General features: G+C 39.3%; 1 protein-coding gene across 4 annotated transcripts; it reads left to right on the forward strand.

Annotated features, from left to right (window-relative positions):
- The first annotated feature begins 3,831 nt into the window (after nt 1–3,831).
- onecut3b (one cut homeobox 3b) lies at nt 3,832–15,761 on the forward strand. 4 transcript variants are annotated; one of them, XM_087811948.1, is made up of 5 exons: nt 3,832–3,960; nt 4,099–4,202; nt 5,888–6,912; nt 11,021–11,109; nt 15,325–15,557. In XM_087811948.1, exons 3-5 carry the CDS (start codon nt 5,919–5,921, stop codon nt 15,421–15,423), a joined length of 1,182 nt encoding a protein of 393 aa, XP_087668074.1. In that variant the 5' UTR covers nt 3,832–3,960; nt 4,099–4,202; nt 5,888–5,918; the 3' UTR covers nt 15,424–15,557. The 4 variants fall into 4 exon arrangements, 2 of the variants coding, with proteins under 2 accessions (XP_087668074.1, XP_087668073.1); XR_015713586.1 differs by lacking the exons at nt 5,888–6,912; nt 11,021–11,109 and having other exon boundaries at nt 15,325–15,414; XR_015713587.1 differs by lacking the exons at nt 5,888–6,912; nt 15,325–15,557 and having other exon boundaries at nt 11,021–11,105.
- Nucleotides 15,762–24,631: the final 8,870 nt, after the last annotated feature.

Here is a 24,631-nt window from a genome sequence, read left to right on the forward strand (position 1 = left end):
GACGCTTCCATCCTTCACTCAGCACCGTGCAGCACTCTGTCCACGCTTGACTCACTTTCCTGAGCGTAAACACACAACGTAATGATGAGCTGAAATGAATGGACGCCGTCGTCTCAATAACATTAGCATTAACTACTAACACTATTGTCGAGCTAAACAAGGAAGTTCGCCATCAGCGACTGCTTCCCATCCGTCTCTCATCCCTCCTTCTTCTCCCGCCACCCTCCATCTCTATCCGTCTCTCTTTGTTCAAGGGTGGAATCGATGGAATGTATGAAACCCGCATATTTCTCCGCTTCTGCTCCAGGCGACCTACAGGAAGTGACCAGGAAAGTAGACGTGGAGTAAATCTCTGATCTTTATTCTTCTCCAGTTAAAGGTCACAAATTATGCTTGTTTATGTTCTCTGCTGGTTTCGGGTTCACTTCCAGCTTGAGACAATTCTTTGTAGAAGTTGTAGCTCTACCCTTGCTCGCGTTTATTTCTCCGGTTTTCTCAAGCAGTCCAATAATGACAGAAATAACCTGAGCACTGTAAGATTGTGTGTTCTGTGTGTTTTCTTTGCATCTTCTGACAGGTTTGTGACGTGTTCATATTCCCCGCCACTCGTCCTAACTAGCTGGGATTGACTCATCAGACTTTTATTGACAGTGTTGTAAACACAAAATGGGATTTTCTTGCGGTGGCAGTACAGAATTCCCTCTACAATCTAAATATGCGAAAGATAAGGTCAAAAATTAATGAATTTTCCTTGAAAAAAGAATCTAAATATCTCAAGGAAATTGTTTTTCCCAGATCTGAGAAGTATCCATCTGGTTCTAAGGGCGCTGTAGTTTCCATTGATCAAGAATGGCTTCAATAGCATTAAATGGTAAGAGATTGTTAAGACCAAATTTAAGTTTTATTTAAATAGCGAATGCACCAAAGCACAAAAACATTGTGTGTACAGGTAAACGTTAAGAATTCACTGTCTTAACTTACATGTGATCTTATTTAATCTTGTTACTTCTAATATTGTAATGTTTGTGCCTTGTTTTTAATGTCTTTATGTTGTTTTAATGTCTCTATCCTGCTTTTAAACTGTAGCACTTTGTCGACCAAATGTAAAGTGCAATACAAATAAAATGGATTATTATTATTATCATCATTATTATTATTACACCTTGATTGGGATCACAAGCTTTAAACCTTTTTGCAGGTTTTTTTGCGAGGAGAGCTCAAAACAAATGCAAATGGTACAACCAAAATTGGAAGCCACAACAGAATTGCCACGACCACAACACACCAACATCAAGCCACAATATTTCCCCTCGCGGGACTAATAAGGGATTCTAAAAAAAAAATTAAAAAAAATAAAAAATAACGGCAAAGCCACAATAATAAAAAAATAAAAAATCCACGACAGAACTAACTGGGGTTTTATAAAGAAATAAGGGGACCATTTCAAACAAGATGTGTTGGAAAAGTAAGTTAAAATAATGACGTAAATCAGATAAATCCTCCATTTTTACAGTATATTAGTTATTTTTGTTATTCCATATGCTCATCCAATGTTAAATTGTAATGCTTATATTTTGTTGTTGCTTCATGTTGTTGTGCTATTTGAATTTGTTGTGAACCTTATCGACCACCGTATTATATTAGCATACATCTAGAAAACAACCAAAAGTAGAAAAACTGAAACTGACGCATGAGTTTTAGCATGCATGACTTTCTATAAGCTAGAAGAAGTTGGACGAGTAAAATAGAATAAAAACAATAACAAGTTGAATATGATCAATAAATGTTTTCTTTCCCCTTCAGCAAAGTGTTGCTTTAACCAACTTTACTGTATCAATTTCACGTCTTAGAATATAACATCACAAATACATCTAGTGCCATCAGAGCAAGTCATTTCACAAAGAGACTTTCTCACTTTCCTCTGACTCCATGTCCCCCAAAAATCTCCTCGCTCAATCTTCATTAGGGGTCGCTGAGTTTGTTCATCTGCAGAAGTGACTCGTACATATTTGTTCTTCAACAATCATACATGGATACATTGGGTTAAGCAATTAAAAATCGTATTAATTACATTCCGAGATGAATCAATGTAAATTAATGACATGGATCCGCTTTCGTTGTTTGTGGGTCGACAGACAATGTCAACTGCTGTGATGCAGGATTGATGTTGTCAGCCAACGTTCAGATTTCTCCTCAAATCTGTACCTATTTGATTAAAAATAGTATAAGGAGCACCATTTAAAAAAATACATGTTTTGTTTTTAACAATTGTCTATGAGGACAAAAGCCGTTTAACACCGGCAATTTCACTGATATTCTTAAATAAAAGCTGTGTTGAGTTATAAAAAAAATCAATTATTTTGATTTTGGTTAATATTATTTATTTCACCTGATTCGATGATAAACTCCACTTACATATTTCTCTTATACACATTATGATGTGTCTGTGGATTAGAAATGGGTAAGCGTCAGTGTTTGGTGAAGATAAAAGTTGAGGGAATAAGCTGCTAAACTAAGTCCATTTCCCATAAGGACCCTTCAGCTGACCTCTGACCTTTCATTATAAAACATACGGAGGAAATCCAGACCTTGTACAATGTCCACTGGCATCTTGATAGAATGGATTTAGCTCACATATGTGCCGTCACTTGTGGAGAGGCAGCAGAGTTAAGAGCAGAAACAATATGACGGCGTGATACTTAAGCAAACAGCTCACAGGGAAATTGATTGACCATCCCGTCTCAATACATCTCTCCTTCTGTTACTAAGCAACCGTGCCCTGGAGGATACAGATGCTGGGGAAGTTGTAATCCTGGCATTTTCCGGTGATAAAAAGAGATATGATTAATGAAAATGTCACCATGATGGGCTGGGGATACTTTGTAAGGATGGATAAAACAAATTATTTCTGACGCTTGGGACAATTATAGCCGCTTAAGCGCTGAAAGGCTATCATATAGTAGTTTAATTTACTTTGAAAAATGTCAAAAATATCATAATAAGATAAATAAATAAATAAAATAAAAACATCCCCTAAACGCATTCATCATATAAAAGAATGGGCTCACATGTATATTTGGAAATGGAATGTAAGAAAATGTGTAGGACAAAATCACATACGTCTGCTGTGCTATGACAACATCACAAGAATTTTTTTTTTTTTTTTAATATATCTATAGTTATATTTTCTTTATCTGTTTCTTCATTGGCCATGGGATTAGAATATTTATCATACAGTATATAAAACCCATTAAGCTCATAATTAGAGTGTAAGATGAATAGTAAATATATAAATAGTAAAAATAATAATATAGTTAGATTAATAAAAAAATAATCTTGTGCTCAAACATAAACTGCTGTTCAGCTTCTTCTTAATCGTTTAGTTCCTGCTAAATTGACTGTTCCTCGTAGACAAGCTCTCGTCTCTTACACTTCTTGATGATGAAATAAAAGAAAGTTTATGAACTGTTACATTTTTTTAAATAAATAAATTACAAAAAATTACAGCACAGTAGATATGAAATTAAAATGTATTTTTGGGTGAATATTGGACCATTGCATGTATTAATAAAAGATTGCTGTGAATATCCAGTGTTTATAGATGATCAGCCTCAATACACATTTATAAACATTACATTTTTAATTCGCAATACATGTTTTTCATTTCAATATATATATATATATATATAATATATATATTATTATATATTATAATGAGATATAATGATGTCACAATCAGCCAAACATTCGGTTTATAAGCCTTTGTTGCTGCATCCATTTTAATATAGTCTTTGATGTGAGTATGCGCTGGAAATACAAAAACACCTCCGCCTCTATATTTAAACGTCATTTTAACTTAAATGTACATTCGGAACGTTTCGAATACTAATATGTTTTCACTCAACAGTCCCGGGCAGCGAGTCGTTGCTCAGCTAACGAAAAGAAAAGCTGTTACCAGAGGTGAGTCGAGGCCTCGGATAAAAACCATCCCGCGACGACGATATTTCCTCCAAAAAACTCCGATGTCGGTCGGTGAAAAGCCACAGGTCAGAGAATAAACGCTGGAATATCCTCACGTAAATGTCTTTGTGTGTTTAGGAAACAACTGCGAGCGAGATTGAACCATCGATGATCAATATATCGACCGCAGCGATCAATTTGAGAAGTTAAGAGAAAACAGATTCGCCACATTCGCTTTCACGGTAAGGGTTCAACAATTGTAGGAACAAGTGTACTTTACTTTAAAAAATATTTCCTACATAAAATGTTATCTCCCGATGTGTTAATGTTCTCCCTAAATATTTAAAAGCAGTGAATAAAGGCCTTCAGATGTACGTGAATGTGCGCATTAGGATTTTATAATTTACTTAAAGTCGGCGACGCTGTACATCGTCATTATTAAATATATATAAATTATAAATATTATTATTATTATTATTTAGAATATGTGAACCATTTATTCTAGGTTTCCTTTGTTCGATTAACTTTCATCCCGGAACTGGAAAAACGTTGTTTTTCTTTTCGTTTTTGTAGTTGACCTGCAAATGTAATGACGGATATTAAGTTTAATCAAAACAATTTATATTTTGTTATAACATTTGAGGATTTAGGATAAGACTCTTTTTTTTAAACATAGTTTAAAAAAACACTTCCTTTTTATTATTGCTCCCTTTTTAATCACTTGTTTATTTTTTCCTCCAGTTTAGAAAGTCAAAAGTTATCATTTCTATTTGAATATTTAAATACATCGTATACTAAAAGAGGCACACATACACACACACTTGCTGACAGCCAGATGAAGCGGACAGCATCAGTATATCGGCTGTATTTGAAGGAGGAACGACGCGCTTACATCAGTCACAGTGTGTGTGTGTGTTGCTTTGAAATAGGTATTTATTATTCCCCTTTTCCTCACTGGGATCTAGTTTGACATTAGACCTTGCAGTAAAGAATGTGTCTTAAGTTTGTTTGCGAAACAAATTAATCGCAATAAATGACGCCTATTAAACAGCGGCGTCATGTTGTAATTCAAATAAATGACGCGTTTACTTGTAATATGGAGCGAATACAACTCTGTGAGGTGTGCATCTGAACTGAACTTCTCGTGGCCTTCAACGTGGCGATACTAACTTCGTGACCTCCTCCTCTCACCTCCTCTCTCCTCATCCCCCTATCCGGCCTGAGTTGTGTCATTAATCTCTGTCAGTCAATACTTCGATCAGGTTTATCACTGAGGGTATAAATGCAAAACCATACAGTCCGTGGGAAAACAAAGTTTATCTGTAAGCAAACCTTGCGTACAAAAAAAAATTGGGTGCGCGATTATTATTATTTTTGCTAATGATAAAAAAGTTAATTGAGGTTGACGCATGCGCAATGAAGTAGAAATTAAAATGAGTGAATCTGTTAATATTCGAAGATACTAACATGTTATTATGAACTAACTTGATGAATAGAAGTAGTTTTGCTATTGTGGTTTTCTCATGAAGTAAACGACCACGCTCTGCTCGTGCCCGCCACTCATTTTTTAAACACACCGACGCGCGCTCCCGCCTCCCTGACACGCTCTCCCTGCCCGAGTGCAGCGCTGCAGGACCACAGATGAGCTCCAGCCACGGACGCGGATAGAACCACGGAGCCGAGAGAGAGCGCGCGCGGTTCCGTTCTTGGTTTGGACCGTCAGAACTGGACTGATGAGAGACTTTTAATCAATGGATCGGTGTTTAAACGGTTTGCTCATCTCAACGCTTCAGGACGGATAGGGTTTTAGAGGGAGCGCGCGCGTCCCTGAGTGGGAGACAGGAGCGAGACCAGGGGGCGAGGGCGGGGAGGGTGGGACGATATATTTGTTTTCAGTCATGGAGCTCACCATGGACAATCTCCACAGCGTCTCCTCACACTCCCAGGTCGGAGACCTGATGAGTTCTTCACACGCCCGGCCGTCTCCCGGTACCTCCCGGAACCTGCACGGCGCGCGCTCGGCCATGGTGTCCGGCATGGCGTCCATCCTGGAGGGCTCCAACGGGGACTACCGGAGCGACCCGTCCGGGCTGTCCGGACACCTGCACCAGTCGATCGGCAGCATGTGCGACACCGGGATGAGCCTGAGCAACACCTACACCACCCTGACGCCCCTCCAGCATCTACCTCCGATCTCCACGGTCTCCGAGAAGTTCCACCACCCGCACTCGCACCACCACCAGCGGATCACCGCCGCGAACGTCAGCGGCAGCTTCACGCTGATGCGGGACGACCACCGTGGGCTCGCGTCCATGGGGAACCTGTACAATCACTACCCGAAAGAGATGTCCGGCATGGGCCACGGCTCACTGTCCCCGCTCTCCGGCGGACTGGGATCTTTGCACAACCCGCAGCAGCCGCTCTCCTCCTACGGTCCCGGTCCCGGTCCACATCTGTCCGGCGACGCCAAGATGCTGTCCCCGGTGTCCGGGTTCGAGTCTCACGCCTCCATGCTGTCCCGCAGCGACCAGGAGCACCTGGCGAGAAGTTTAGGGGGTCACGGCCACAGCATGATCTCCAACCTGAACGGGATGCACCATCACCCGCACGCGCACCTGCACTCGCAGGCCGGCGGCCCCGTGATGCTCGGGGAGCGGGAGAGACACGGACACGGCTCGGGGGGCCACGGAGTTTCGGGGTCCGGGATCCAGGCCGAGGAGATAAACACCAAAGAAGTGGCTCAGAGGATAACAGCCGAGTTGAAGCGATACTCAATCCCGCAGGCCATATTTGCCCAGAGGATCTTGAGCAGGTCACAAGGAACTTTGTCGGACTTGCTACGGAACCCCAAACCCTGGAGTAAACTCAAGTCGGGCCGGGAGACCTTCAGGAGAATGTGGAAGTGGCTGCAGGAGCCCGAGTTCCAGAGGATGTCTGCCCTGAGGTTGGCAGGTAAGATTTCTTTAAATTATAAATATCCTTCAAACCCAGGTTAGAACATCTGCACCATGGAGAGTTCAACACGCAGGTGCTCATGTTATCGACTCAAAATAAATAGTTCACTTCACAAAAACACTTGTAAATTCAACATCCACACATAGATTATACTTCTCATGTTATTATTCATTTATTGTGTTCATCTTCACCCCCACTGGTGGATGACCCTCAGATTCCTGATCAATAACACACTCTGAAAACAGGTGCATGTGAAAGACAACAAAATGAATAATCAGGGTTTCAATATTTTTTTTCTTCTTAAAAGCAGCGAACAACACATAACATGAGCTTATTGACACAGCCTGGACCACCTCTCTATTTCAAAGAAAGAAAAGTGTTTGATGAAATATTGATCGGACCTCGGATGTGGACCAGACAGTAGAAACAGACTTCAAACATCAACTAAAATGTAATGAGCAAAATGTTTTACATGCACATCCTTAACTGCATTTGCATTGATGCCTTGTTGACAAGACATTTGAATCCAAATATTATACAAAAGTGTATCTTCATTTGTTAAAACATTCGTATATATATATGTTGGTTGTTGTTTCACCACCCATTTAAAGGTTTTTATGTTACATGAAAACATATTTATTTTAGCTGAATCTGGTCTTATAAAACTTATTCTGTACACATTTACACACATGTGTTGCCGAATCAACACTTACACTTTATATTTTCTGACTTCTGTATCACACTTCCCTCACATTGTTATGTTTTTTTCCGGATATATTATATTTTAAATTTGTCTAATTATGTATTGTATAATAGTCAATACAATTTCAAATGTACCATAATTTGGTTGGCTGCATGGAAACATATTTACCTTTTTGAATCACTAGAAAGATGTGTTATCGTTTTATTTACTTGGCTGTATCTGTTTTCTATATCAGTTTTAAGCATTCTCTTTGATTTATAATGTATTTTTCATTTTTATAAAGAGTGACCCGTTAAGAAGCTAATAAAATACATAATACATTAGTATAATCAATATCCATATTTGGGTATTGAGTCAAACGAATGCAGCACCAAAGTTAAAATAATAATAATAATAATAATAATAATAATAATAATAATATTCTTGTTTACATTTGTGTTTGAAGTTTTATTTAAACCTATACTGTATAGCTAGATGGATGGATGGATGGATGGATGGATGGATGATAGAGAGATAGATGGATGGATGGATGGATGGATGGATGGATGGATGGATGATAGATAGATAGATAGATAGATAGATAGATAGATAGATAGATAGATAGATAGATAGATAGATAGATAGATAGATAGATAGATAGATAGATAGATAGATAGATAGATAGATAGATAGATAGATAGATAGATAGATAGATAGATAGATAGATAGATAGATGCATGGACGATAGATAGATAGATAGATAGATAGATAGATAGATAGATAGATAGATAGATAGATAGATAGATAGATAGATAGATAGATAGATAGATAGATAGATAGATAGATAGATAGATAGATAGATAGATAGATAGATAGATAGATAGATAGATAGATAGATAGATAGATAGATAGATAGATAGATAGATAGATAGATAGATAGATAGATAGATAGATAGATAGATAGATAGATAGATAGATAGATAGATAGATAGATAGATAGATAGATAGATAGATAGATAGATAGATAGATAGATAGATAGATAGATAGATAGATAGATAGATAGATAGATAGATAGATAGATAGATAGATAGATAGATAGATAGATAGATAGATAGATAGGAGGATTAGTATCAGAGGCTGTGAGTGTCATTAATAGTGTTGCTCTGTCCTTTTACTGTTTGCCTGGCTTTGCACATAGAGGATCAATATTGCCGTTTCCCCTTCCCCACCCCCTTCTCCGCCACTCCTCTCTCTCCTTCTCTCCATCTATACATTTGTTTCTCCATCTCCCTGCATCATATGACAGTAATATCACTTTCACCTGACGACAGACAGACAGGTAGTTTCAGGGAAACGTCCATTACGGGCAGAAAAAAGCCGCTTATAAACAATATCAGCATTTCCGTCCACTCAGACACATCGTTTGATGCCCATCAAACTTGTTTGTCCCATGAAAGATTAATACCCATCATTGATGTTCCTCTCTTTTTATTTTAAACCCACAAACAGGGAGTCTTCAGGCAGATTAAGAGGAGCCCCCCAAAAATGAGAAGTGAGGTGTGGATGGGAGCTGGAAGAGCGGCGAGATGTCATTGATTGAGTGAGGGCGGCCAGGTTTGGCTTTGTGTGAACAGCCAGATAGAGGCAGGCTAGTGAAAGGATCAATACACACCTTAATAATTGATAAGCATAAGAGAGAGAGGGCTGGCAGAGATGCAGAGAGTGCTGCTGGCGGGGCTTGTAACAGCATCTCGTAGGTAAGCAAAGTAAAATCTGCGGTTAGCAGACGAGGACCACACACCATCTTGCTGCCTAAACACACGGAGAGGGGTGTGTAAGTGGATTGGAAAGCCTGGTTTTTTTTTTACCCCCAAACAAGCCCAGAATGTCAATACAACACATCTGCCTGCAGATGAATCAGAATACCAGCGCTGACTTTTCTCAGCATCCCAACATGGGAAGATCAGAGAGCTTCTCGCAGCAGACAAAGAGCCAGAGCTCAGAGTTGTAATGATGTGTTTCTGCACATGTCAGCGAATCCTCTAAGAAGGTTGTGATGTCACAGGGTTCTTCAAAGGTTGCTGGTTTATGGCGTTTGTGTAGTACGTCTTCATGGGGAGATGGGTGTGTGTCGGTGTGCACGTGGGTGTCTGTGTGTGTTCCACGTGCACACATGTGTGTGACTGGGTTATAGAGTGTGTCTGCGCTATACATTGTTCAGGCTTATCTGACTTGCTCTGAATCGGTATTGATTTCCTCTCTTCTGCTCTCTTCCACGCTCTCACTCTCTCCTCTGCCTCCCCCTTTTCTCCAGTTCTCCCCCCTTGTGTTACACTTCTGGCTCCAGACCAAAATCAGCAAAGCAGATCTTTACCTCCAACTTCAGATAGAGCTGGACTCGAATCCACACACCAACGATTAATATCTGATCAGTCGCCGATTTTAAACTGACCTATATTTGGTTTTACCACAACATTCATTTATTTACTTAATCTCTTGCTGAAAACGAATACGTTTAATGATTCCTCCCTCTCACTTTGTGAATCTATTTTTTTATTAAATGTAATATATATATATATATATTTCCAATGTTAATAGAACTGATTAGGACCAAGAAAGCAAAACGTAAATAAATAAACGCATTTATTTAGTGGAAAAATGATTGGAATCATATTATTTACTAAAATAATTGTTTGATCATAAAAACAGGACATCTGGCATTTTTTAAATTTAGGATGGTTTAATAATGATAAAAAAAATGTTTAGAAAGGAAATATATTAAGCAGACTTGCATTAACCGAGAAAAAACAACACACGTCCATTTTCTTTTTTTTTTCAAGAACACGCTCCATTTTTAATTATTATTTAATTCATTCTGTCACATTTTAATAATAAATACGACCCGGAATCGATCGCTGTATCGCCTTTTACACGCTATACTTTTCTATTTCACTTGGAAATGGCACATTTGTGTGTGTATTTATTTTATAATCCGCTCACAGCTTTATTTCAAGGCGCTCTTGTTTAACTACCGCTCGAGCTGGTAAAACGAGCGCAGACATAAAGAACCGAGCCAATAATCGGACTGTGTTAAAGACAAGCCGATATCTGATAGCTCGTAAGAAGCTGCCGATCACTTGTCTTAACTAGACAACACTGCTTAAATATCGACAAATAAACTAAAGCTTTCAAATAATTCAATGCTGATCAATCGCGGGCTATTTCTGCCAGATTTTGGCGGCGAGGTTTCGCTCGGATCCTCCGTCGCTCGCGCGTCACCGCGCACGGAGGATGGACGCTCGCTCGGCCCTTTTGCTTCCCCAACAATGAATAGGCCTATAACCTGATCAATAGAATCGATAAGCCTACATCAGAGAGGTGTGACACAGAATGATTGACGTCAAACTGTTTCTCGCCTGCAGTCGTCCGTCCAGGACGGGAGAGGGCCCGTCTCACCGCACACAGAGCCCGGTCTCAGCCCTCCGTCCAGGCGTCGACTAGCAGCAGCACGGTGCGGTTAGTTCACCGTCTGCCCCTCACTGTCTCCTTTTTCCTTTCTCCCTCTCTCCCTCCTCATTTCCACCTCTCTCTCACACCGTCTTATTTATCTTTTTCCCCCGCACTGCCTTTTGTTTTACTCATTCACTTGTTCATACCTCAAGCAATCCTCTGACACACACTTTCACACAAACGCATTTTTTTTATTCCAAATTAAAGATCATTTAAATGGCTTAAGTATATAATTCGATTTTTAAGTCAATATAAGCATGCATTATTGCTTGGGAAGAGGTTCTCCTATGCATCACATCTAACATTTTGGGAAGAGCTTGAGGTCATAACTGTAAAAAAAAAAAGAAAAAAAAAAGGGTATTCCTTTAATTGTCTCAATGTAGCACGTTAGGATAAGAAAAAGAAAACTATATGTACAAATTAGATTAAAGAATAATATAATAAGACAATAATAACAACACATTTAATTTAATAATTCGATTTATTAATCCTATTTCTGTGTGGTGTGATCTCTCCTTCCTGCAGCGTGTGTGAATAAAGCAAGTTAAACGGCAACTAATGTGAAAATCAAACTGACTCACTCGCATGTTTCAAACGTTGAAGTCGTCCTCTCCAAGAAAGTCCCTCATTACGACCATGTTCTAAAGCTATTACTTTATAAAGTTCTCTCCCGTCTGAAATCTCAGCAAACGAGAGGTTACGAGAGCAGAGACCATCATGGCATAATAATGGCTTCACTCCTCCTCCAGCCAGCTGTAATCACGCCCCGCTTTGTTTATACAACAAGTTCTTTTGAGGTGGGGACTTCCTGGATTGATGACACGCGGTGACAGAACTCGATGTTCGATCACAGCAGAGTGTGTGTGGTTATTAAGTGTTTTCAGTGGGCGGGGCTTAAGCAAATTTTCTGATGTAAATATCTGTATTAGGAGTTTTGTACAAACAGACACTGATGATACAATAGAGTTCAAGATCTTTTTAATAGACACTTAAATTAACAAATTAGTTGCTCTTCATATAAAAGTCAATAAAACGATCGTTCTTCCTGATAGATTGTTAAATTTTAAAATGCTTATTGAACTGGAGTTATAATCATCCCATTGGTTCCTTATTGCTGTAAAGAAAACATTCCTATAGCCGAGGACCTGCTGATCTGGTTGTTTGTTTGAAAGATAATGTGTTTTTTCAAATGGATCAAAAACAGTTCCCGCAAATATGACAACATCATATCCTGTAAAGACCCACATGTGTTCCTCCTCATCTTCTGTCGTTTACTGGTCATTGCTGGGCAATTCAACTTCTTCAGGGGCCACATTTTATACAGTGACTGTCGGTGATTTTGAAGCCAAAATAAAGGAGCGAAAAGTACAAAATCAATTGTTAAAATCAACCGTATTACGCTAAAATTATGGTTTTATTGTATTTCATATTACCTTTTTATCCAAATATTTTTATATTAAATCTTGGTCATTTTAAATAAAAACCCTATCTTAATATTTAGATATTAGTAATGAATAATAGTTATAAATACAAAATAAAATGGTTAGTTTCTACATGATCTTTGACCTCATGAGGGCCACATTAATCCAGTCAAAGGTCGCACTTTGAGCTGAATGTTTGTGTTTTGTTGGAGCATCTTCCTGGCCCGAGATCTTCATTGACAGCAGAAAACATGAGCGAGTGCCACTCGAGACTTCTCCGAGTGTTACTGCGGGTCCTTCTCTGAAAAGCTCATTTGATAATGAGGCGGCTAAAGATAGCTTCACGCTCGCTTCTTTCCTCAGGAGAGGCCACTTTAATAAGAAGCTCACTCTTTGACTTCCCTGTGGTCCTATTCATCGCAGTGCCGGAGAATGTTCCGGCGCACACAGGACTCTCATTTGAAATGGACCTATTGATTATCTGAAATATGTATTGACCCGGTTCAGGTCCTGTGCTAATGCCCCTTCGCCCGTGTTGTCGAGGGGGGCCCTCTGGCTCCGCCGACTCGCTCCGGCAAGAGTGTTGGCAGTGTAAAATGGCCGGTCGCACAAGTTGTTGGAAAACAGGCATTACATATTAAATTATCACTATATTAGCAGTAGCATTCAGTCATTACATTAGAGCGTATTGAGTCGGGTTGGAGACAGCACTTAAAGAGCCGTGAGGAGATTCGGGCTTGGCTGGGTCCGAACCAATTGAATAAACGTTCCATGAAATGGTTCTGAAGTGCGGATCAATCAATATGGTGGCTATCAATCTGAGGGCAAATTAAAACAATTGAGAAACACAACAAGAGGGAAAAGAGTTGGGAGTCTGGAGGGAAACACGGGGACGGCTCTAATGGAGACAAAGGAGGATCAGCCTCGCACCAGGAACATGGAGTCTGCTGAGGGCAAAACACAGTAATTATGCTTCGCTTGCACTTACAAACATGAACAATGACAAACCAAAACAGTCACTGGCTCCAGTGTGCACGGCCATATTGATCCGCTGCTCACAGTCAAATCTGTTTACTGCTGTTGTCTAAACCTGCTGGAGAGTCATCAATCATTTGCATACACACTTCTGCTACACACCCACATCATGCAGTGTCCACACACACACACACACACACACAAACACACATCTTTCTTTGTTCCTGCACTGATAAACATTTCTCCCACAACTGTCTGTCACTGTACGCGCGCGCTCCCGACTCCTACTCCCCTGGCAGTGGGCGCGTAACACGCGGGCGCGCACGGACGCACACACACACACACACGCGAACGCACACACACACCTCCTCGCGGATCGATGAGGATCGATCGGGTGGGGAAGGGAGCCCTGATTACTGGACCACGTGTTCGGGAGAAAACCGCGGAAAATCGATCATTGCAGCTTTTTAGGGCAGCAGAACAGAACAGACTCCCTCCAGTCTCCACAGCCGGAGCCGACACACACGCACGCGCGCACACACACACACACACGCACGAGACCATCGAACAAAAGAAACGTCTTTTAACTGATTAAAAATAAATAAATACGTTATAATGTAGTCTTTTACAAGATTTGTTGTCGCAAAATTAAGCTGTTTGTCGTGTACTGCGAGTAAAACACACACATCAATATACCATAGTATTCACAAAGTGTATAAAAAGGTTTATTAAAAGTTATTTCCTTAAAAAATGGAATAATATTGTATCAATATATTCTTTAAGACAACAGTTATTCAATCCTTCAAATCACTTGGAACTACTGGGATCAGCTTAGTTTAGCAAGTTCTTGTTTATATATCCTTTATTTCACAAATATAACAGGTTTCCTCTCTATTACATCTACATATTCATATTTTTTAATCATTTTTTTCATTCTAGTCACATCAACACCAAAAATACATTTTTATTTACTGAATTATTCAAACATAACGTGTAATACTTTAACTACTGCATAGTTGTGTATTTACTGTTGTGGTTTATTTAGTCTATAAATATATTTACAACTTTATGTTTTTATTTTAAAGGTAGAGGAAAATATTGGAATTCCAGACATGTCAGCGGAGTAACCTCTTTATTTAGCCTAATGGAGGCAGGAAGTCTATATCAGAGCGACACGTCCATGGAGATATTGCACTAAATATGATTTATTTTGAAAAGGTTTGAGTTTTAAATGATGTTGTAGATTCACATGAGGTAGAGTTTGGTCGTACTTCAGTACAAAAAAAAGAATCTATTTTGTTGCAGCAAATGTACATTCCTGAAAGCAACAAGCGCAAACACGTTTTAAAGGTTCATTATTTATATATTTTGAATATAGTTAGTCTTTATTTGCACTTGATTCTTCTTTTTTTTTTAAATTCAGCCAGCTTTGTAGCGTGAGTTGTCCTATAGTAAGAAACATCTTTATTGTTTTCATTAAGTTGAGAATAACATGCAGAGGTTTATCCAGATTTGAATTTGTCTCTATTTATTTACAATTGTACTGGATTTGTTTACTACGGTGGCCCAGAAGTGCAAAAACAAATTTACATACTCATTTTTGGAAATTAAATTTTTTAAGAACTCCTGAAATAAAATCACATGTTCCTGAAACACATTTAAAACACATTTGTTTTACACTCTCAACCTTAACTTAACCCTTTAAACTATTAACACACGAGTGTCGTCCTTAAAGAAGCATGTGTTGACCTGTGGTTTGGAAGAAGAAAACATTCTTCTATGATCCGTCGGAGCTGAACTTGATGTGATTGTTTCTCCAGCATGTAAGCGTAAGGAGGAGGACCGAGGACGAGAGCGTAACCAGGTGCCAAAGAAGCAGCGCCTGGTCTTCACAGACCTGCAGCGTCGGACCCTGGTAGCCATCTTCAGGGAGAACCGCCGGCCCTCCAAGGAGATGCAGGTCACCATCTCGCAGCAGCTGGGCCTGGAGCTCTCCACCGTCTCCAACTTCTTCATGAACTCACGCCGCCGTTGTCCGGACCGCTGGGACGCGGAGGAGCACGGCCACGGAGTCCACCACGGCCACGTGCACACGCCTCACCGGAACGACTCCCCCATCCACCCCGGGACCTCCTCGGTCGCCACCTTCTCCAAAGCCTGACGGTGAAGCAGGGGATTCCTCATCACTGAATGTGTTTAGACCTGAATGTTTTACAAACCAAAGATCCTGTAGCAACTGTCAATCAACCACACGAGGCTTTCAGTAATTCTACACCAAAGAAAAATCACAGAATCTCACTGCCAGCCTGTGCTGAGGATCTGTTATTAGGACCTGAAGAGGACGCGATTGCTGGTTTGCTTTGTCAACAACCTGTTGATCACAATCAGTCCGAATCATTGACTGCAATTCTCCCCATTTCGCTAACTGGGCTGATGGTGGACTGCGTTCACGTGTCAAGTGTCAATCAAATGCCCTTTGACCCCTCCACTCACAGCGCCATTGCAGTGATTTGGTCATGCGTCATTACGACGCCCCCTGCTGGTCATGTAAGACCTAAGACGGTAACACAATTGAAAAATCTAAATTTTTAGTTTAAAGATAAAAAAAACATGGACAACAAATAATAAGTCTTGTTTTGAATTTTGTGAGGGATGAAGTCATCTGACTAGCAAACAGTCCTGTACAAGCAGTTTGACCAAATTTAAATAAAAACATGAGGAGAAATGTGAAGAATAGAAGTAAAAATATTGTTTATAAAAGAACGAATGACCAGTATGACTGAGAATATCTAACTAAATTTGGGAATTCGGAACATGAAAGTTTATATGACTGTGAAGGCATCGCTTAAAAATTAGAAATGGCCGCAACATAATTTCAAAATGTTTCTGAAAAAAGTGTATTTACGTACAGTTGAGGCTCAAAAAGGGTAAAGTTGACAAGAATCAAATGTAAAAAAAAAAATGTAATTCCTACACCAGGAGAATCAGAAGTCTAAAGCAAAACAAATCCTGCTAATGCTAACGTGCTAGACTAGCAACTAATCAAAGCAGCCCTCCGTCAAAGGTCAAAGGTCCTCGCCACATCTCAGCAGCGTGGAATTCTGTGACTCAGCCGGCTACCAAAAAAAAAACAACAACCGCACAACACTTTTCAATCCGACAAAGTCACGTGATCAGGTTAGAACAATCACGGAAGGGGAAGAGCTCGTGTGTTTGGGGGTGGGGTTCGGGAGGTGTGTGTGTGTGTGTGGGGGGGGGGGGGGGGCGGGGTGCGATGGAGGGAGGTCAGCTCTGTTCTCATGGCCAAACGCAGAGGTCAAATGTCACAATATAGGATCCCGAGTGCCAATGACGTTTGCCTCGTTACGATAATCAGCGAACAGGCGCTCCGTCCGTAACCCCCTCAACCCCCCCCCCACCCTCACCCTCGACCCCCCTCATCTCCAGGCCACGCCCGGCCTGAGTCATCACAACCTTTAAAACTAGCACTACGGGCTCGCCGCCTGTTTCATACCTCAGAATTGTCAAAGAGTGTAAATAATCTTTTCATTTAATCTCTGTTTTATCTATGCTATTTCTTGCTAAAGTGACCCCTGTCCCCCCCTAACCCCCCCTTAAACCCCCTTGTCTTGTCTTTCTTTCTCCTTAATATTGATGCGGGTAAACTAGTACCACAGACACATTGTGTCGTGCTACGTGTAAAGAAGCACCTTGTGGACAAAAGATAGTGAAGAAGTCATGGATTCTATGCACAGACGAGATACCAGGAGTGACTGACTGTGCCGATTTCTTTTTTTTGTTTTTGTGCGTGAGTGTCATGAACAGGAAGAGACGTTTTTTTTCTTCTTTTTTTTCTCTCGAAAACTGCTGAGAAGAAATGTGTTATGTTGCCATGGTGACCGCCTCATTTCTCTGTGTAAATATGTTGGTTTTAATCGTCGTGCGACCGGCCACTTGTTGTGTAGCATCTTCTAGCGGGAGATAATCATAGAAGAGAGCGGACGGGTGGGCGGACGCATCAGACGCCCCTCGCTCGTTCCACCTAATGTCGGGGTTATGGGATGCGGTGCACTGCACGCATCTCTTTTCCCCCCCTCTCTGAGCACAGGCGCCGGTCCTCCTGGATGATTTACTACCCTTCATTTAAAAAATAACGAATTAAATAATTAGTTTTTTAAGGTAAATTTAATGTTTTTTTCACAGCTTCTTCAACTAGATTCGACCAGATTGCAAAAACTGTTAATAATAGATGTGAGCTCTTCTTCATTTTGTACTCGAAAGCACCATTAGTTCAAAAGATGTTGCTAAAAAAAGAGCGTCTGAGGACTAATCTGACTCCAAATCATAAGTTTTTGAGGCAGAGCGTGAGGAGCTCAGACACACAGCGGAGACTCAGAGTAGAGCAGCCAGTCAATTGTTTAATGTTGTGCTTGGGGACCTTTCCAGGGTGTCCCCAGCCTCTCATATGCAGCTAGGATCGACTATTTAGGGAGTAAGCTGTGGTAAAATTAATAGAGAAATTTAAATTAAAGATGTCTTTAACGCATCACCGCCATATTTATTGTATAGTTTACCATCACTGATGATTAAAAAACTAATCTTTAAAGACTCCTCACTGTTTAAGATGAGGATCACATCTAAAGATTATTATTTCGGGGAGTATTGTGCAACCAGCGTCGACGCCTGTGCTCCAGAAATCCGGGGGAAATACATTTGTGTTTGTGAAGTGGTGTGTGGCGACCAAACAGCCTCAATACCAAAGACACGACGAGTATGTACACACTGGACCAGGGACTCACACACACACAGACACACACACACACACACACACACACACACACATGATCACAGAGCAGTCGTGCTGCCTGACAAACACAAAGAGGTGTTTTTGTAACGTGGGAAGAGTTGAGTGCCTTTTTCCTTCATGCAGAGGTTGGACTGCTCACACACACTAACACACACACATGTACGGTGAAGGGGTGCACACACCGGGTGATAAAAGGGGGGGGTGTTCTTCTGCGTCATTTAAATGATTTCCTCTTGACACACACACACACCTGCTAGAGATATTTTTGTGTAATTTGTAACCTGAGCGCAGGTGTGTGTGTATGATCAAAATCAAAGATAAACTCAAACTTCTACAGAAAATGACTTTCCTATTTCTGACAACCCCCCCCCCACACTCACCCAAACCCTCTTCACTAGTCCCTCTGTCCAGTGCCCCCCTAGACCCCCTCGACCCCCATGAGGCCGCGTGTGTAGACAATTCCTCTCGATATACCTCAAAACTTTGACGTAGTGGAACAATAACGTTCAGCAACAAGAGACGCCAAAGTCTTTTTTTTGTATATTTACTATTTATTAATTTGTGATTTATTTATTTTTTAACATATTTATTGTTTACGTACGTTGTGTGTGTTTGTTTTTTTTGCACGTCCGGTTAGGGATCAATGGGTGAGGTCAAAGGTCAAACCGAGATATGGTTAAAATAAAGAGAAAAAAAAAAGATAGTAAAAATTAAACTTATGACTTAAAGTAATATATGAATCTTTTGTTATATTCATCTTTTGTATTTTCAAACAACTCACCTTTAATTTAAAATAATAATTACAGAAATGAGGAATAAATCAAAAAGGATTTCGTAGAGAAACTACATTTTAAACGTTATTATTATTTGTTGTTGTTGACATGAATGAGTAAAAAATGAGTCATTTTTAATGACTAGATAAATGAATGGATGAGAGTATTAAATCAAACCCTGAAATTGAAAGTCTTTCTTATTTCTTTTTCTATTTTTTTTATTTCTGTTTTTGTTTATTTAGACCAGCATGAGCTTGGAAACATATTCAAGCCAAATTGATATTTTAATTCTAAGTAAAAAAAAAAATAAAAAAAAGGTTTATTAATCGAGAAACACATCATTCATTATTTTTTAACTGTGTGAAGAAGATTGTTATTCATACTTGTACCATCGTATAAAAAAAAAATAAAAATAAAAAAAAAAATTCAAATAGGGTGAAAACAAAGCTCTGACAGATGACAAGGATGAAGAGAACGAAAAGAAAGGGTCACGCGGTCACGTCAAGTTGTCATGATTGATTTACATAAGCTGTGGACCGGTGCTGGTCCGGCTCCACTTTTGGGTTCATTTGATCGATGTACTTGTGTGTTTCCCGTGAAAGCGTATTAAAAAAAGCGAAACGCCTCGAAAACCTCCAGAGGTGGGATGAGCGGTTCCTTTATGCATGGATACTATAAACTTGTATATAATCTGCAGGATTAACTGTACCTCTACTGGGGGAGGAGAGGGGGAGAGACAGTTTGTCTTTTTTTGTATCAAGTGTGTTCTTTTAATGTCAGTGTGTAGAAGTAGTCTGGAGGATCTTTTTTCCACTCCTCACACGGTTGTTCTGTTTTCTGATCTCTACATCCGATGGACAAACAGTGCATGAAAACGGCGTCATTTGTTTTTTTCCTTCAGACCGTCGATGTTCTCTCCCTCTTCTCTTACCAATCAATCAATCAGAACCAAGTGTCTTTGTGATGGTAGAAGACAATCAATTTCAGATGGAGGCAGAGAGGGAGGAGGAAGGGGAGGAAAAAAAAAAGGGGGGGGAGGGAGGGAGGGGGAGCAGTGACACTGACCGGACGGCAGAGGGGGAGAGAGGCAAGATGGCTCCCGGAGGTGTGTGTGTGTGTTGACCTTTAACCTCTGGGGGTGACCTTTAGGACCTCCTCTGGGCTACCGGGGGGCTGCTGGTGCCGCTGCTGGGGGAGCAAACTTGTTAGGCGGACATCTAATCGAAGATGTTGATCACACACACCATCACCTGGAGAGCCATGTTCCTGATCCCGCCCCCCGCCTGTCACTCAGCTGTCTGCCTGAGCAGGAAGACCCGGGATAGCCGTGAAAGGGAAATGTGTGTGTCACTAAAACAAATAAAAGAAACACGAATTCGGTGCGTTTTGTAGTTTTTTTTGTTGTCGTTGTTGTAATCAAACTTTGGTATTATACTGCCATCTTGTGGTGAACTGTTAAACTGACGTTGACGTTTATATACTTTTCTATTTAGACTTTTATAATATAAAGCGTTTTATTGTGATACTGATAATCCTAAATATTTTTTTTAATTTAATTTAATTTAATTTAAACTTAAGCCAAATAGAAATAAGTATTTGTAAGGTAAAAAAAAAGTCTTATTAATTATTATTATTATCATTATTATTATTTTAAACTGTAATAACGTATTTATTTTACTTTTAAAGGAACTTATTATTCTTACTTTTACAATCATAAAAAAATGAAAAAAAAAAAAAAATCAAAGCTCTCAGATGACAAGAATGAAAAGAAAGAAAAGAAAGGGTCACACGGTCACTCTTAATCTGAGATGACAATTTTGTATTAAACAACTACTTTTTTTTTTACTTTACTACTTACAAATAGAATAGATACAATATTATCTATTCTAATTATACAAATGAGATTATTCATTTTGAAAGACCTTTTCACCAAATTCTAATACTGATAATAATAATAATTGAAACAGGTGACAATCAATTCAATCAATTTGTCAGATTTGTCAATAATGTTGATTGATTTTTGAATGTGTTTGATATTTTAATATTGTGTACTTTTTTCTTTTCTGCTCCTCAACTGGATTCTTGCAACATTTTTGGTGTTTATCTAATGTAACACATGTGTTCTAAAATAAAACAAAAGACAAAAATAAACCAAAATAACTCATTTATCAAAAACACCTCTAAATAAATGAATGGAATGTTATTAATAATTATTTTGTTATTAGTTATGGTCAATAGCTTTTTTAAGCTTCTTTCTACCTTTCAGTAACTATCCTGATACTTTTTTGATAGGTGTATATATCAAATACTATTTTTTGGCCACTATCTTACAATAACAAATATAATAATAACAGTATAACAGTCAACAACTTACCACTTACCTAACTTACCAGGCTAATAACATAGACACATACAACAATGTATATTCCTGTTTTTTCAGTTTTTTCAGGTTACTTTGGTCACCATCGCACGTCTGACAATTAAACAATTGTTAAACAATTTCCCAAAGGAGACCTCCTGAGGGATCAATAAAGTTTTACCTTACCTTACCTTATTTCCCGAGGCTATGGATGGACTGAAAAAAGATGTTTCCAAGTATTAGGAATCCATTTTCCAGGGATAGCAAACTGAAGTGGTACATAGTGGAGAGTGCAGACCTGCAACATAAATGTGCGATGCTTTTACTTTACTGCAGTCTATACCATTTTTAATATAAAGTGTTGGTTATACTTTACTACACTATGCAGAATAATGCTATCATTGCATAGTTTAGAATAGTACAGTATCGTATAGTACAGCATTGCATGGTGTAGCATAGCAGAGTTTAGTATAGTATAGTATAGTATAACATGACATAGAGTAATATAGTATAGTATAGTTTAACATAGTAGAGTTTAGTATAGAATAGTATAACATGACATAGAGTAGTATAGTATAGTATAGTATAGCGTAGTAGAGTTTATTATAGTTTAGTATAACATGACATAGAGTAGTATAGTATAGTATAGTACAACATAGTAGAGTTTAGTGTAGTATAGAATAGTATAACATGACATGGTAATATAGTTTAGTATAGTTGAACATAGTAGAGTAAAATATAGCATAGTAGAGTTTAGTATAGTATAGTATAACATGACATAGAGTAGTATAGTAAAGTATAGTATAACATAGTAGAGTTTAGTGTAGTTAAAGTGTAATATAACATGACATAGAGTTTAGTATAGTATAGTATAACGTGACATAGAGTATAATAATATTATTTAGTATCACATAACATAGTTATAGTATACAGTATAGTACTGTGTAGTGTGGTATAGTAAAGTTTAGCATAGTATAGCGTAAAACAGTATAGCATAGCGTGGTTTAGTATAACAGTGCATATGCAATAATACGCTATGATATACTATACAACTTTATAATATTCAATACTATACTCTACAAAGTTATACTATGCTATACAATACTTTGTTATACAATGCTTCTCTTTATTATAGCATACCAGGCTTGCTATATTGTGCTAAGCTATACTATGCTAAGCTATGCTTTGCTATATTATAATATACTATGCCATCTTTAATGTGCTACACTATGCTTAATGATACTATACTACACAATACTATGTTAGACAATACTACACTATGCTGTACTATACTGCACTATGCCTATGTTATACTATGCTTTTTATACCACTGTATACTATGCTTATGCTTTCTATACTCTGCCAAGCTAAAATATACTATACTGCACTATCCTATTTTAAGATATATTATGACTATTCTATGCTATTTATTATATTATATTATGATGGATGATGGAGCCTATCCCAGCTACACAGGGTAAGATTGAAGACACGTGTATGTGAAGAAAAGAAGGAGGACAACCCTGTGAGAGTCACATCATGCTTTTATGACGCAAATGACATTTTTCTTTACAAGACGGACATTTTATAAAACACACATTAAATAAAAAGAAAGTTTGAGATATTTACAGACAAGTACATTTGAGTCTTTTTCCTTCCCGTTGAGCACAAGCAGCCATGGGACTGACCGGCGCCATCCTCGGCAGCGAAGAGCAGCAGCTAGATCCTCTAGGACTCTACACTATTTACAGTTCAACCGTCCTCTGTCAGACATGGCAACGAGGTCGACAGAGTGGACGACGTGATATGGCTAATAGTTCTAATATGTACACAAGCTGCTCTCGACCGCCACAGATCGACGAATGCTAACAGTGAGACACAGTCAGAATTAAAGTGTAAACTGCAGTGTCACAGTCTCTGTTATGATCTAATGTGATGACTCATCGATTCGGAACATTCAACTGCTTGTCTTGATGTCGGGCCTGCATTTAACTGGAGCACTCGTGCACTCATCCCTAGGTTTCAGGGTCATTACGGGAGCGAGGAGTCCACATTAGAGACGAGAAAATGGCTTCACGAGGCCGGTGCCAAGATGACAGAAGGAGAAGAGAGGTCCATTTTCTTTTAGGGATGAACTCTCTCTCTCTTAATAAAAGGGCAGCTCCAGTAAATGCAGTCAAATATCAATAGCAGTTTCCCGGGGATTCATCACAGAGCTCTTGACCCGTCACCGAACATGGAGTCAGAACCCGGCACCTTCTCGTTATCAAAGAGAAAACGACTTAATGTGGAAACCTAGGGACGAGTGCCAGCCGGGTACCCCCCCCCCCATGACCCCACCTCTTTCTCCAGAGGGATCCTGAGAGTGACAAGGTTCAAGACGGATCAATGAAAGTATGCCATTAATAATCCTATCCCCATACCACATTGATCAGTCCCATCATCCTGCTTGGAATATCAATGGCATTATCTGCGGCGTGCACGTCGGAGCAGGTTCTCTTCTGTGCGCGGAGATAAAAGTACAATCATCCAGAGTGATTATTGGAAACCAGATTCAATCACCTGTCCTCGCGCCGGTGCACACGGAAACACTTCTGTCCCATGGCCGACAACACTGGCGAGTTTTTTTTCTTCTGGCCCCTCGACCACTACTGTGTACAACAAAAAAAAAGGCATGCATAGATTCAACCTGCTATGATGACATGATGCCGTCAATCAAAGGGCATGACAAGCATGAGGATGTGAGGATGAGTTTAAAAGAAAAGCCATACATAACATGGACGCTCTTGTGCTTCACTTGATCACTGTAATAGGCCAAGCGTTTAATTTACGCGCCACTAGAGGGCGATATTGCAACATCCTGAACTCGTTCATTAAAAATTACATTTACTTTTATTTATGAAAGATTATGATACGTAACCTCTGCTTATTTACAAAATAAATTAAATTTTCCAAGTTAAAATATGCATCTTTTTAGTATAACAGGTTTAAGTGTTACCTGCTGTAACCCAAATAGACCGCTAGATGGTAGTGTAACTCTTCTCTACATTGACAATTTTAGCTTTGTTTACCAGCCAAACGTCCATTTTTTTCCTAAGGGTCTCTCATAAAACAAACTAATGATCAAAGTAAGCTTCGCCTCCGTGTGATCCCTGCTCCTCCCAGCTCTTCTCATTCCACTCAAGTCT

This window comes from Callionymus lyra, chromosome 16 (assembly GCF_982586985.1).
Source record: "Callionymus lyra chromosome 16, fCalLyr1.hap1.1, whole genome shotgun sequence".
Lineage (NCBI taxonomy): Eukaryota > Metazoa > Chordata > Actinopteri > Syngnathiformes > Callionymidae > Callionymus > Callionymus lyra.